Here is a 16,237-nt window from a genome sequence, read left to right on the forward strand (position 1 = left end):
AGTGTTCAATAAATGACTGTTTAGTAATAAATGAATAAAATTCCTCAGCAGCTGCAGTATGTGCACACATCACTTTACCACTCTCAAAGGTCTAGGGCAGGATTAATGGTCCTAAGTACCTGGTTTATAACAAGTTTCATCAGCAGCCATTTCATCAGACTCCACTTTGTTAAAGGTCCAGAAACAGTACAAATCAAGTCAGATCAGCAAAGTTCTATTAAGGGCGTTTAATAACAGTTTGTAGATAGGAAGTTTTCCAACCCCAAACTGATGTGAAGCTTAGAGACATGACTTTTGAGAATGGCTTATAAAATCAAAATGAGGAAGCTGTTTAACCCTTTCAAATGATTGGGTACTGCAATGGGGTTTCCAGACAGCAGGGGATTGGTAAAAGAGATTATTTTATAGCATTTCAGGAAGATGATTTAAGTTTCTTTTATGAGTATCAGAAGGATTTATGGAAAATAATCCAATTTAAGTTTGCTTATGTTCATGAAGTGAGTTAGATTTCGTTTTGCTTACATGGTTTAAATGGTGTTGTCTGCTCAGGAAATTTTCAAGTTTGGGCTCTATTTTGTATTTTACTCTAACAATCTTTGAATGTTCTAACTCTTAACCTTTTCTGGACCAACATTAGGGTAACACACCCACCTGTGTCCTTGTTTTTCTATTTTGTCCATCCTATTTTGCCATCTCTTATTGATACTTATCTATATGTTTAAACATTTGTCATATGTTGTCATATGTTATATGATGCAATGTGTGTATAATAATATATATGTATAGATACGTGTATATAATGTGAATGTGAAGATGTGTGTATTTATATACCTTTTATATGTACTACACATATAATAATGTGTGTATATGTGTGCGTGTGTATATATAAATCCAATTATATATATGTATATATGTATATCTGATATAACACATATGTGTGTATATATATACACACACACACACTATATATATATATATAAACACACACACCTTTGGACCATTTGGCATCCATTATCACTTACATCTTAATTGCACCTGATTTTCTTTTAGGAAATTACAGCTTCCTCATTATGCAGCGTCATTGTTGGATTATGAATCTAGGCCCCTGAATCTCCTAGCAGAGGAGTAAGCTCATGATCTAAGCCAGGCCAGCAGGAATCTCAAATTTTGGAGCACCAAAAGATTAAGGAAAAATAAGGTAGAGTTCATTCTTTCCAGCAGCAGCAGCACTAGATGTGGTAGTGTAATGATTCTTGCATCCTAGATGCCTGGAGATGTCTTAGTGCGGCTTAGGGTGGTCTGCCCTAAAATATGCAACTTTGGCATATTGATTATTTTTAGTTAAAATTACTTAAGAAGCAGCCAATGAAAGAAGGACACTGACTCTCCTTTGACCTCCTGAAAGGGTGAAGTAAATTTGCCGTGTGAAGGGTACCCTCCTTGCACTTGGAGGGTAGAAGGCATTCTTAGCGCCAGCTATAGGAAATTCAGGGCCAAGAAGCCTGTATAGACAAATTTTGTAACCTCTTCATTAATTTGCTACCTCAAACACATACCCCTTTGTTTTGTCAATTCTGCACAAAGTATTGTTTCTTTGTCTAAAAGGTATAAAAGCTGCTTGCTTTGGTCACTTTTTGAGCTCCCTATCTTTGGGGCTCCCCTATGTACAAAATTAAATTCGCTTTTCTCTCATTAATCTGTCTTCTGTAAATTTAATTATTAGGCCAGCTAAAGAAACTGGAAGGGAAGAAGGGAAATATTTTCTTGCCCTACAGGCTTTAATCTAGCACCAGATATCCTGTTTTGAAGCCTCTTTTCTGAATCTTCAATTAGTTCTCCAATCCTGTCCCTTTGTAAGTTTCCTAGAGTTGTTTTATTTTTCATACATGATTGTTTCTTGATTCTTAAGAATCAAATATTTTTTTCTATTTGCATATGCAATACATATCATTTTATCACTTCAATTTTCATCTCCAATAGCCACTGAAATAACACCTTTATCATATTAGCACTTCCATCCTTCCCCCTAATTTTTCTGTATTTATAAGATACAGTAGATTAATAATATTTGTAAGTCATCTCAAAACTAAATAGAACAAAACAAAGAACCTTAAAATAATAAAAATAAAGGTAGGCAATAACTTAGACATGTATGCAATCAGTAAATACCATTTGCATGTGTACACCCGTGTGCTTATGTGACGGAATGAATTGGTACAGTTCCATAGCATAGCACCATTGGAATTTATGAAAGTTTCAAATTGCATAATTTTAGTATATAGAGAATGTCAACTAAGTGCTGCAGAAAGTAAATGCTAAAGAGACTTTTTAAAGAATGTAGGAATGTAAGTTAAAATAAGAAAGGTACTTCACAGATCATTTTCACCCTCTTTATCTCACTGGAGCCCTACAATTTCAAGGAAAAGAATTAAGAATTGCTGGTCTCCATTTTAGTGCTAAAGAAAGTGCAGTTCAGAAAGGTTAAAGGATTTCTTGAAAGCCTTACAGCTATTAAGAAACAAAATCAGGAAAGACCCTGAGTCCTTAACCTATCACCTAATTCTCTTTTCTTTACATTATAGTTCCCTTTATCTTTTTTTTCCCGAAAATTTCAATCTTACAGAAGAATTGTTCAAAATATTCCCTTAGAATCTTCCCCTAGATTTGCTAGTTTTTCACTTTTTTACTGCATTTGTGTTCCTGTTTTCTCCCCTGATCCACCCCTCCCTCTTTCTCCTCTACATCTCCTCCCCTCTCTCCTCCCATTTCTAGTCATTAGAAACTTTTGAGAGTTAATTACAGGCATCATAATACCTAAACACTAAACACTTTGGCAAGTATATACTAAAAATAAAGATGTTCCTACATAATCATAATAAATTACTACATTTAGAAAATTTAGCATTGGCACCATGAAAGTTCTGTAATATGTATTCTTAGAGCAGTTTTTAAGTTTACAGAAAACAGCAGATACTACAGAGTTCCCATATTTTCCTTCTCTCTCTCGCTCAGTGTCCCCTATTACTGGCATCTTAACATCCTGAATTAGTGTAGTTCATTTGTTATCATTGATGAACCAGTACTGATATATTATTATTAACTGAAGTCCAAAATTTACATTAGGATTTACTCTTTGTGCTGTGCAGTTCTAGAAGTTTTGACAAATACACAATGTCATGTATCTACCATTACAGTATCATACAGAATCATTTCATCGCCTTAAAAATCCTCTGTGCTCCACCTGTTCATTTGCTACTTCCATCCCCCCAAACTCCTGGGAACCATTGATCTTGTTGCTGTCCCCATACTTTTGCCTTTTCCAGAATGTCATGCAGTATGAAGCCTTTCTTTCAGGTGGCTTCTTTCACCAAGCAATATACACTTAAGTTTCTTCCATGTCTTCTTTGGCTTGGTAGCTAATTTCTTTTTATTGCTGTATAATATTTCATTGTACCCATGAATCACAATTTGCTTATCCATTCACCTTTTGAAAGACATTTTAGTTGCTTTCTGTGTTTGTCAATTGTGGCAAAGCTGCTATAAACATTTATGGTCAGTCTTTTATATGGACATAAGTCTTCAACTCATTTGGATGGATACCTAGGAGTATGACTGCTAGATCATATGGTAAGATTATCTTTAGCTTTGTAAGAAACTGCCAAACTCTCTTCCACAGTGGCTGTACTGTTTTGTACTACCACCAGCAGTGAATGGGGAGTTCTTCTTGCTTCACATCCTTACCACCATTTGGTATTACAGTTTTTTGTTTTGGTTTGTCAGACTTCTTGGTTCCAAGAGTCAGATACCTAACTGACTGAGCCACCCAGGTGCCCCAATATCTTATTGTTTTAAGTGTACAATTCCCTAGTGATATATAATGTTAAGGATCTTTTCATGAGCTTATTTGCTATATGTATATCTTCTTCTTGTTGTCTAGTCAGATCTTTTGCCCATTTTGTAATTGGGTTGTATTGTTGAGTGCTACCAATTCTTTGTATATTTTGGATACATTTAGATGTATTTTATTGGGTATGGTTTAGGCAAATATTTTCTTCAAGTCTGTGGATTGACTTTCCATGCTCTTAAGAAGCTCTACCACAGAGCAGTTTTTAAATATTAATGAAGTACAACTTAATTTTTTTCTTTCATGGATTGTGTTTTTGCTGTTGTATGTGAAACAGAATTGTCTTTAGTGGCCAGAAGATGGTTAAGTTTCCATACCCACCTGCTAAATCTTAAAAGTATATACAGAGGCCTTCAGTTATGTAGACCATCCAGATGATTTCAACACCACATTTCTTTTAAGATTGTATTCTTGGGGCAACTTCTGTGAGCAAGAGAGGCAAGCAGAGAATACATTCCAAGGACAGGGGAGGAGATGCGGAACCTCTAGTTGCCTGGATCCAGCTCTACGGTCACTGGCACTCACATATTCTTGATGACCTCCCCCAAAATCCATGAGGGAAGATTTAATCCCATGTCCTGAAACATTTGCCCTTTGACCTGGTGGGCAGAGTTTCAATTTTTGCTAGTCTCTCTGGCAAAAAACAAAAGTAAATGGTAGGATAGAGCTTGGTACAAAAATACAGAAAGTCATGGAGCAAGCAGGATTTAAATTGAGCCTTGAAAGATGAATATGGTTTGTGAGCAAAGTGTGAAGTCAGGCTTGCCTGGAGCCAAAGCACATTTTTTTTTTTTTCAATCAATTGGACACTAAATAGGATGGATTAGGCTGGGGAGGAAAGAGACTGGCAAGAAGTTTGGAGGTTTTGGAAGCTGAGAAGGAATGTTTACAGGTGACACAGGGAGGGGGAACTCCCTCCTGACTTACGGTTCAGGAAAACAGCACTAGTTCTGCTTTCAAGCAGAGCTGAGTTTGATTTTTTGCTTTGCCACTCACTGGCATTTTGAACTTGAACAAGTGATTTCAAATCTATAAACTTTAGTGCCCTAATCTGAAAAGTTAAGACAATAGCATCTACATCTCAAATCCATTAGAAGGATTCAATGAAATAATAATATACAATGACCTAGTAAAGTGCTTTGCAGTATAGGAAACCAGAGGATTAAAATTCTCATCTCAGGTGTAAGAAGAGCTAAGTGTCCATGGTATGGGGTGCTCCTTTACTCCAATCACAAGATTAGAGTCACCATGTTTTTTTTTGTTGTTGTTGTTTTGTTTTTTTTTTTTTGCGTGAAGGTGTTTAATATTACTTCATACCCTGCCAGTGAGGAGTGAAGGAGCCAGGCTGAACAACCAGAGTCTGAAGGGAATATGTGAAAACTGACAAGAAGTCAGACACTGAAGCTGATATAGTTAGTGAGATGATCAAAAGCAAGAACAAAACTATATCTAAAAACAGGCAGCTAGCTAAATCTTTCCAAGCAGAGTGCAGCTTGGTTCAATAGGCATTAGAAAATCCTGAGTTTTATAAACCAGAGTAAAATTTACCCATGGATAAGGGATCATGTCTGGAAAGTGGCAGAGGACAGACTACTGGTAATATTTTATTTCTTATTTTATGTGCTAATTATACTGGATATGTTAATTTTATGCATACTAATTGAACTGTGCACTTATGATTTGTGCACTTTTCTGCTGTAAGATAGACTTCAAAAAAGTAGTATAAAAGCTTCATACACTATAATCTGAGGGCAAATGGTTCTACTCACCATACATTTACATAAACAAGACAGACATTTAACTGTGACTAACTATAGAAAAATGATTGGTTTTTCTGGAATTAAAAAATTGAATTGTGGTTCCATATGAATTGTAATATTATATTTTCTATTTCTGTAAAAAATACCATTGGGATTTTGATAGGGCTTGCATTGCATCACTTTAGGTAGTATGGACATTTTAACAATATTAAGTCTTCCCATCCGTGAACGTGGGATGACTTTCATTTATTTGTGTTTTCTTCAATTTCTTTCAAGAGTGTTTTATAGTCTTTAGTGTATAAGTCTTTTGCCTCCTTGCTTTATTCCTGAGTGTTTTATTCTTTTTTAAGCTAAACTAATACTATCTCTGTTCATGATGGCATAATCTTATATATAGAAAACCCTAAAGATTCCACATACAGAAAAAACCTACCTGTCAGAACTAATAAATGAATTCAGCAAAGTTGCAGGATACAAAATCAACATACAAAAATGAGTTGCATTTCTACATACTGACAAGAAGAATCTGAAAGAGGTCCTTTTTTTTTAATCCACTCTGACAGACTTAGTCTTTTAATTAGTGCATTTAGACCATTGACATTTAAGGTGGTTGCTGATACAGTTGGATTAATCTACCATATTCATTACTGTTTTCTACTAATTGCTCTTGATTTTTGTTTCTTTCGTCTTCAACTCTCTTTCTACCTTTTTCTGGTTTTAATTGAGCATTTTATATAATTCTATTTTCTCTTTTGTCTTAGCATATCAATTATAGTTCTTTTTTTTTTATTAAGTAGTTGCCTGGGGTTTTCTTTTTTCTTTTTTGTTTTTTTTTAAGATTTATTTATTTATTTATTTATGATAGACAGAGAGAGAGAGAGAGAGACACAGGAGGAGGGAGAAGCAGGCTTCATGCCGGGAGCCCGATGCGGGACTTGATCCCGGGACGTGACTGCAAGATCGCGCCCTGGGCCAAAGGCAGGCGGTAAACCGCTGAGCCACCCAGGGATCCCCTGGGGTTTTCAATATACATGTCCAACTGATCCAAATCCACTTTTAAATAACATTGTACTGCTTCATTGGTAGTGAAAGTACCTTTAATAGTTTTCCTACTGCATTCCCATACAATATTTCATCATTCATATCACTTAATAATAAGCTATAATCACTGAATACATCATTGCTATTTTTATTTTGATCTGTTACTAGATCAATTGAGAATAAGAAAAACGAAAGATTTTTTGTTTTTTATCTTCACTTAGTTCTTCCCTAATGCTATTCCTTTCTTTATGTAGACCTGAGTTTCTGACCTCTATCTTTTTCCTTTTTTCTGAAGTACTTATTTTAACATTTCTTGTAAGGCTGTTCTACTGGCATCAAATTCCCTCAACTTTTGTTTTAAAAAATTGTTACTTTTTCACTTGGAAAAGCTTAATAATTTAGGATTTACTTTTATAAAAAATAGGAGCAAATATTAAAATGTTATACTTGCAATTTGAATACTATAATGTAAACACGAGGCACAAAATATCCAATGTTAAATACTGATTTCCTTTACCTGATTCTATATAAATATTGTGTCTTTTATATTTTATAGAAAGTAACTTTTAGAGTTCTGTAAATATTTATATTATGTACTATTATTCCTCACCAAAATATTCATGAAATCTAAAAGGCTGGCATTAAGGTAGTTATTTTTTTCTTCTTGAGTATTCTAAAACATGCAAGTTTAGATCAGCCTTCAGACTTCCAGGGCACTCATGATATACTAATACAGGACACACGAGAATTTTTTTTTAGCACATTTAAGTTTGTTTTCAGTATGACAGAAATGCCTTCAACTTTCAGATATTGGGAAAAAACATCCAAAGCAAATAAAAAAAGATACAACGGGTCAAATTATTTCTTAGTAAAAAATAATGTATCACAATTTTAAAAATAAATCCTTAAAAGCATTTGAAAAATATTTGTGTCTTCTAATTGTCAATGTACTCATGCGGTGGAAGAAGATTAAGACAAGTAATAGAAATTTCAAAAATCTCAAACTATTCTAATTCATAAAATAAGGAATTTGCAAATTAAGAAGTTATCATTGTTGTTTAGAAAATAGGCCTTTCTCTTAATCTCAAATTCACTTTAGATGCTTGACATGTGATTTAATATCTAAAAATACTCTAGCATAATTATTTGTTAGTATTTATAGAGTGTTACTTCTCTGGATAGACAGGATTCACAACAGTTTTTCAACTAATGCTGAACAAAACTCACTTGATAACTGTTAATCAGTAATGCTGGTTAACTTATTAGTGGCTTAACACTTTACTCAAGAACTAAGGCCTAAGGACCAATGAAAAAAATAATTTGATAATTTTTCATAGTGCAATTCGGTCCATTAGTAAAATTAAGAATTTGATATATATTCCACTTAGTTGCTTTATGTGTTTCCATGTATGTGATTTGACCAATTAAAACATGATTTGATCAACCGCAAAGCCATGTCAAGTCAAGTCTTTTTCCTTTTCTTGATTTCTTTCCTTTTTTTTTTTTTTTCTTCTTTTTAAGAGCAACTCAATGATTTGGGAGATTGGTTAGTATAAGAGAACATAGGAGAGAAACACAAAGTTGCATTTAACACCAATACCAATATTTATCTTGGTTATAACTAAGGATCTTAATAATGTTTGTGTTATTCCCTATTATTTAGAACATAAATCAAAGCCATTAACTTGAACCTGAGGTATACACAACTTTATGCAAAATACTTTTCACAAGTAACATTACATTTTAAAATATTAGAAACCAAATATCTATACCGATTTCTATTTTGACTTAATGGAACAAGAAGAGAATGATATTCAGCTAGGGAAGGTTATATTAATATTAATACGTTCTTAAAGTTAAAAATGTCTTCCTCTTCCTTTATATTTGCCAAATGCTACACAATGCCCTGAAAGTATTCATTATAGGAAAAAATGTCAATCATAGCATTGAGATTTTACTTTGGAAGGAACTAATGAGACGGAAAATAGAAGGTGAGACTTAATCTTTGTTTTCAAATAAGTGGTCTTCATTTTTCTTCTTATAGAAGTTTAAATCATAGTATTATAAATATCACTAAACCATCAGTTTTTGCGGATTTCAAGTAAAGTCCAACACTTCCTTATACAGTCTGTGAGAAGATGTCCTGATTTTGGAAACATAGAAAAGCGACTTAAATTCTGTTCTGTTCTATTGCATTATTTTATGCAGACTGTGTATCTATATGTTGAGTACTAACGTGTGCTATACTACTAGAAAACTATGCGTCATGATTTGAGTATCTCACAAATGAGGAGACACAGGTAGGCACACACAGAATGACACCGAAGGTTGGAACCTGGGGCCCTACCACTGTCTTGGGGCTTCAGAGGAGGAACCTCAGGTGGCAAACTAAAAAGGAGAAGGACTAAGACATCTTCTTTCAATGCTGACTAAGCATCTGTTACAGACTAGGCTCAGTGCTAGGGGCTTTGATGCAATGCTTTTATTCTTTAATTAAATAATTAATAAATTAATTATTTTATTTATTTATTTTTTTAGAGGCAGGGGGAAGGGGCGTGGGGGGCAGGGAATCCTGTAGAGGAAGAGGCGGGGAGAGAATCTTGCAGTAGGCTCCACACTCAGGATCCTGAGGTAAGGGACTTGAGCAGGAATCAATGGTCAAGGTCCATGGTTTAACCAACTGAGCCACCCCGGCGCCTCTTGCTGCAATGCTTTTTAATCTTCAAAAAGTCACAAATACAGAATCTTGTTCCGATGTGTGGCAGACTGGTGGATTTATTTATTCACCACCTATTCGCCACTTAACCTCTGGGTCTCAGTTTCCTCAACTGCAAGGTGGAACCCAGAAGAGCATCTTGCCTAATTGTGTCAGAACGACAGGATTCATGTACAGAGGCGAGTGTGCCGCCTGGCATTTAGTTAAGAGCCCGAGAAGTGCAGGTGCTGCTGTTAGCATCGCCGTTCACCTGGCGGGATTCCAACCGTTGGATGGGAGAGGGAGACTGAGCACCACTGAGCTCAAGTGCTGTGGTGCTCTCGGGGAGGCGCTGAAACCACAGCAGCCCGGGGGCTCCGAGACGGGCTTTCTAAACAGAGAAGAATCGTGCTCCCAGCCTGGCCTTTTCCGAGAGCGATGCGGGAGGATGTGGTCCCAGGCTTCTGGAGGTCAGCCTGGCTGGCGTGGGGTCTGGGCTGCAGGGAAGGAAGGGGGGGAAACAGGCTCACTGGGCGGGCGTGAGGAGGCTGGTGCAAAGAGCTGGGACTGAGTTCTCACGCGAGGGCGGTGGGGCGCAGGGGCGGGGCGAGCGGGGCGGGGCTATGTGGGCGGGGGCGGGAGGGGCGGGCGGCGGCGGGAGGGGCGGGGCGAGCGGGGCGAGGTGGGCGGGGCGGCAGCGGGGGGGGGGGGGCGAGCGGGCGAGGTGAGCGGGGCGGCAGCGGGATGGGCGGGGTTAGATGGGGGGCGGCACCGGGGGGCGGGGCGAGCGGGCGAGGTGAGCGGGGCGGCAGCGGGGCGGGCGGGGCTAGGTGGGCGGGCGGCAGCGCGGGGCGGGGCGAGCGGGCGAGGTGAGCGGGGCGGCAGCGGGAGGGGCGGGGCTAGATGGGCGGGCGGCAGCGGGGGGCGGGGCGAGCGGGGTGAGGTGGGAGGGGCGGGGCGAGCGGGGCGGCTGCACGAGGGGCGGGTCGGGGCGAGATGGGCGAGATGATGGGCGGGGCGGGGCGGGGCGGGGCGGGCAGGCGGTCCTGCGAGCTCAGCAGCAGGGACAGGCAGGGACGTCTCCGGCTCAGCGCTCAGCAGAGCGAGAGGACGCGAGAGCCATGCTCGCGGCGGTGGGCTCCCTGGCGGCCACCCTCTGGGCAGTGCTTCATCTCCGCACCCTCCTGCTGGGTGCCGTCGCCTTTCTGTTCTTTGCTGATTTCCTCAAAAGACGGCGCCCAAAGAACTACCCGCCGGGCCCCGTTCCCCTGCCCTTCGTGGGCAACTTCTTCCATCTGGACTTTGAGCAGTCGCACCTGAAGCTGCAGCGGGTAGGAGCGGGCGAAGGTCCGGGGCCGTGCCCTGAGCCTGACCTGCAGGACAGGGGCCATCCCGGGGATCGTGGGCGGGAGGCTGGGTGGCTGTGCTGCTAATTAGGTACCGCGGTGAACCCTGCTTTGAGCCTCGGTTTCCCCACCGTCGACTGGCATGATTACACTTGCCCCTTCTAGAAGTGAAATAGTATTCACTGTTTACTATTTAAGGGTGCCAGACATACTACATTCTTTAACCCATTTAATTGTGTATCTTGTTAAATGTTAATGGAATATCCTATTTATAATGTGATCACTTTGTCCTCTTTAATATTTTTATCCTTGGAGATTAAAAACAACAACAACGCTGTGCTTACCTTCTCGAAGGCTATATTTCCTGAAGGTAAAATGATAATAGTACCACATAAATCCTCACCACTTTTCAGTAGCTGAGCTCCTCCCTTTCAGTCTCCTCGCTGCAATCTGTTCTCATTAAAGTAATTGTTTTAAAATGTCCCTCTGCTTAAATTTTATTAGTGCTTCCCATTGCCTTCCAGAGTTAGGACTTCTTAGGGAGCCTCTTTCCACCGTTTTAGAATCATATCCCACCAAGGTTTCCTAACTCTGGCCCTTCTGATTTCCTTAAAATTCCCTCCAACATCCAACCCTTTCTCAAAAATCCTCAGCTGGTTTCCTGTCACTCAGCTAGGTACCTCTGCTACCTGTCACTACCCAGCTGAATGACAACTCTGGGATTGGTGGCTATGAAGGTTAAAGAAAATAATCAATGGTCAAACATGACTTTTAGTAGGTGCACAACAAATATTAGTTCCCCTTTCCCTAGTGTACCTAGAGCACTTTAAACCCGTGCACGTGTACTCAAGAGCAGATGGAGAAGGTTTTATCACTTTCTTGGAGAAACACCCAACTGGTAACACTAAATGACAGGATTAGTCATGGAATTTTAAAGTTAGGCTCCTAAACCTATACCTTGTTTAAGAAATATGTTGTTTAGGGGACCCCTGGGTGGCTCAGCGGTTTAGCGCCTGCCTTTGGCCCAGGGCGCGATCCTGGAGTCTCGGGATCGAATCCCGCGTGGGGCTCCCGGCATTGAGCCTGCTTCTCCTTCCTGTGTCTCTGCCTCTCTCTATCATGAATAAATAAATTAAAAAAAAAAATTTTTTTAAAGAAATATGTTGTTTAGGGACACGTGGCTAGCTCAGTCAGTGGAATATGGGACTCGGGGTCTCGGAGTTGTACTTTGAGCCCCCTGTTGGGTGTAGAGATTACTTAAAAATAAAATCTTAAAAAAAAAGAAATATGTTTAATTTCCAAGTATTTGGAAATTTTCCTGCTTTCTTTCTATTAATGATTTCCAGTTTGATGCCATTATGGTGAAAGGATACATATTTTGTATAATTTCAGGTCTTTTCAGTTTGTTAAGGCTTGTTTTATGACCCAGGATATAGTCCCATGCATGCTTGAAAAAATATATGTATTCTGCCATTGTTGGTCTGAGTGTTCTATATATGCCAATTATATCTCATTGGATGATCTTGTTTAGTTCTCCATACCCTGACCTCTTATCTGCTGATTCTATCAATCACTAGGAGAAGCATCTTGAAATCTCCAACTATAATTGCAGGTTTATCTATTTCTCAATCTAGTTCTGGTAGTTTTTCCTTTATGTATTTATCATCTCTGTTATTTGGTACATACACATTAAAATTGTTCTATCATCTTGTTGAATTGATTGTTTTGTTATTATGTAATGTCCCTCATCCCTGGTGATTTTCATTGCCTGAACTTTAGCTAATTTGATACAGCCACACCAGCTCTCTTTTGATGATTATTTGCATGATATATACTTCTTCATTCTTCACTTTTAACCTATTTGTATATTTGAAAACAGATTCTTGCAGACAGCATGTCAGTGGGTCATTTTTTTTTTTTTTCATTCTGCCAATCTCTGTCTTTTAATTGGTGGATTTAATTACATTTAATGTAATTATTGATAAGTCAGTACTTAAGTCTGCCATTTTATTATTTATTATCTATTTTTACCTCTGTCTTTAATTCTATTTCTCCTTTTCTGTCTTCCTGTGGGTCACTTGAACTTTTTTTAAGAATCCCATTTTAATTTATTTTTAGTGCTTGTTAGTATACCTCTTTGCATTGTGTTTAATAGCTGTCTAAGGATTGCAATAGGCACATGTGTAACTTAATGCAGTCTATTAGTATCAACATTTTACCACTTCAAGTATAATAGATATCTTATACCCATTAAGTACTTGTATCTTTCCCACTTTATAATTGTCTTAAATTTATGTCTATATACATTGAGAACCACATCAGACAATATTATAAACTTGCTTTTAAATTGTTAAGCATATATTTTTTTAATTCAAGAGAATATTCTATTATATTTACCCATTTATCCTTTATGTTGCTCTTCCTTCATTCCCAATGTTCTAAATTTTCCACCAATATCTTTCCTTTCTACCTGAGGAACTTTATTTACCCTTCTTTTACAGCTGGTCTGCTGGCAGAAACTTCTTATAACTTTACCTAAGAATAGAACTTTAGTTTGCCTTCATTTTTGAAGTATATTTTCACTTAATAGAGAATTCTAGATTGACAGTTTCTTTCATGCAACACTTTAAAATGGGGCAGCCCAGGTGGCTCAGTGGTTTAGTGTTGCCTTCAGCCCAGGCCGTGATCCTGGAGACCTGGGATCGAGTCCCATGTCGGGCTCCCTGCACGGAGCCTGCTTCTGCCTCTGCCTGTGTCTCTGCCTCTCTCTCTCTCTCTCTCTCTCTGTGTGTGTGTCTCTTATGAATAAATAAATAAAATTTAAAAAAAAAACTCTAAAATGTTATACCACTTTTTTCTGGCCTCTGTGGTTTCTAATGAGGTATTTACTATGATTTAAATTGTTGCTCCCCATAATTAATGAGTTGTTTTTCTTTGCCTGCTGTCAAGAGGTTTTTTTTTGCTTTTATTTCATTAAAAAGATTTTATTTACTTGAGAGAGAGAGTAAGAGGGAGAGAGAATCTGAAGCAGATCTGCGCTGAGCATAGAGACCAACACAAAGCTCGATCCCATGACTAAGAGATCATGACCTGCCCGGAACCCAAGAGTTGGACACTTAGCTGACTGAGTCACCCAGGCACCCCACTCTTTTTTGTTTGTTTGTTTGGCTTTTACTTTTCAGAGATTTGATTATGGTATTTCTTGGTGTTGATTTCTTTGGGCTTATTGGATCTGTAGGTTGATCTCTTATCAAATTTGAGAAGTCTTCAGCCATTATTTCTTCCAATATTTTTTCAATTCCACATTCTTTTTTTCTTCTCTTTCTGAGACTCTTGGGCAGTCATGGTGCAACTGTTAGATCTTTTGTTATTCTAACATAGGTCCCTGAGGTTCAGGTTTGTTCTTGTCAATCTATTTTCTCTGTGTTGTTCAGATTGAATACAGTTTATTGATTTGTCTTCAGTTTTACTGGTTCTTTTATCAGTACCCTTCTGCCATTGAGTTGTTCTATTAAGTTTTTTGTTTGGGTTATTATTTTTTTAAAAAGATTTTATTAATTTATTCATGAGAGACACACAGAGAGGGGCAGAGACACAGGCAGAGGGAGAAGCAGGCTCCATGCAGGGAGCTCGATGTGGGACTCGATCCTGGGACTCCAGGATCACGCCCTGGGCTGAAGGCAGGCTCTAAACCACAGAGCCATCCAGGCTTCCCTGGGTTATTATATTTTCAAATTTTAGTTTTTCCCCTTAGTTCCTATGTATATTGTTTATTTCTTTGGTTAAGATTTTCTATTTTATTTTATTTTATTTTATTTTATTTTTAGGATTTTTAATTTGAGAGAGAGAGAGCAGGGGGAGAGAAGAAAGAATCTGAAGCAGATTCCACAAGGAGCATGGAGCCTGATGCAGGGCTCGATTTCATGACCTTGAGCTCATGACCTGAGCTGAAATCAAGTCAGACACTTAACAGGCTGAGCCACTCACATGCCCCTTAACATTTTTTGAGAGTATTTGTAATTGTTTATTGAAACATATTATATATGCTTTAAAATTTTTATCCTATAATTCCAACATCTGTGCCATCTCATTATTGGTATTAACATGTTCAAATTGAGATTTTCTTGGCTCTTGCTAAGGTAATTCTGGAATATATCCTGGACATTGTGTTTTATATGACTCTGGACATGTAAATTCTTCCATTTTAGCAGAGAGTCAACCTGTTTATGTTCAGAATGCTCACTTCAATGGTTTGTAGTTCAAACGCCAGTTTAAGTTATAAAGCCTCTGCAGCGCTTCTAGTCTTCCCTGCTTATGTGTTATCTACCTACACAGGACTCCATCCTACATTCTCATCAGTGCAGGCTAGGGAGAATGAAAGTGGGAAAAAAAAGACAGCCCCCTGCTCAACCCTGGGTAGAGTAACCTATGCCTTAATGCAGAGAGGATGGAAGTCAGAGATCTATCCATATCTGCTCTATGGGGAAGGAACATCTCCTTATTTCTGTAGGAGAAAGGTAGAAATTAGAATTCTTCCTCTTGACTCCTCCAGTTCAGGAGTGATAGTTACAATTTAGCTCACAGACTGGGTGGGCAAGGGGCATCATTTGTTGGTAGGGTAAAGACAATTTTCCACCCATGTTTTCCACTGTTGCAGCATCCATCAGGGTTGGGGAGAATCATATCTTTTTTCATGGCCTCCAGAACAGGAAGGTAGAAAGGCTAAAATGTTTCTGTCCTATTGGGTCAGGCTTCTTCTGACACTTTGGCAGAAAAAAATAAAAGCAGGAGTTATTTTTGTCTGTGCCAATTAGGGTCATGATTAACAGGAGTAAAATGGAATGCTTTTACTGAATCTTATCTGGAATCAGAAATTTGATCTGTGCTTTTGTTTTACCACTAATACAGATGTGATTAGAAAGGATAAATGAGGGCAGCCCGGGTGGCTCAGTGGTTTAGCATCTGCCTTCAGCCCAGGGCGTGATCCTAGAGACCCAGGATCGAGTCCCACGTCAGGCTCCCTGCATGGAGCCTGCTTCTCCCTCTGCCTGTGTCTCTGCCTCTCTTTCTCTCTCTGTGTCTCTCATGAATAAATAAAAAATCTTAAAAAAAAAAAAAAAAAAAAAGGATAAATGAGGGGCTCCAGGAGGGCTCAGTTGGTTAAGTGTCTGCCTTCAATTTAGTTCATGATCCCAGAGTCCTGGGATTGAGGCCAATGTTGAGCTCCCTGCTCAGCAAGGAGCCTGCATCTCACTCTCCCCACACCCTGCTCATGCTCTCACTAGCTCTCTCCCAAATAAATAAATAAAATCTTAAAAAAAAAAAATAAAGAAAGCATAAATGATTTGCCTGTCATAAAACTGGCTAATAATGAAACTGATGCTAGGATCTTATGCATGGCCTGATGTTTTCTCATCAGATCAGACTGTTAAATTTTACTGCATATAGATTGGCATTTTTAATATTTTCGATTGTAAAACAAATGGAGTCA

At 38.6% G+C, this 16,237-nt stretch overlaps 1 protein-coding gene across 1 annotated transcript in view; it reads left to right on the forward strand.

The window, feature by feature from the left end:
* Positions 1-10,404: 10,404 nt before the first annotated feature.
* Positions 10,405-16,237, forward strand: part of LOC112647122 (cytochrome P450 2J2) — a 42,194-nt gene continuing 36,361 nt past the window's right edge. Inside the window, exon 1 of the mRNA XM_025427838.3 lies at positions 10,405-10,731. Coding sequence (XP_025283623.1) covers positions 10,522-10,731 — 210 coding nt within the window. The 5' untranslated portion in view covers positions 10,405-10,521. The remainder of the gene's footprint in view (positions 10,732-16,237) is intronic.

The sequence above is a fragment of the Canis lupus genome, chromosome 5, assembly GCF_003254725.2.
Source record: "Canis lupus dingo isolate Sandy chromosome 5, ASM325472v2, whole genome shotgun sequence".
NCBI lineage: Eukaryota > Metazoa > Chordata > Mammalia > Carnivora > Canidae > Canis > Canis lupus.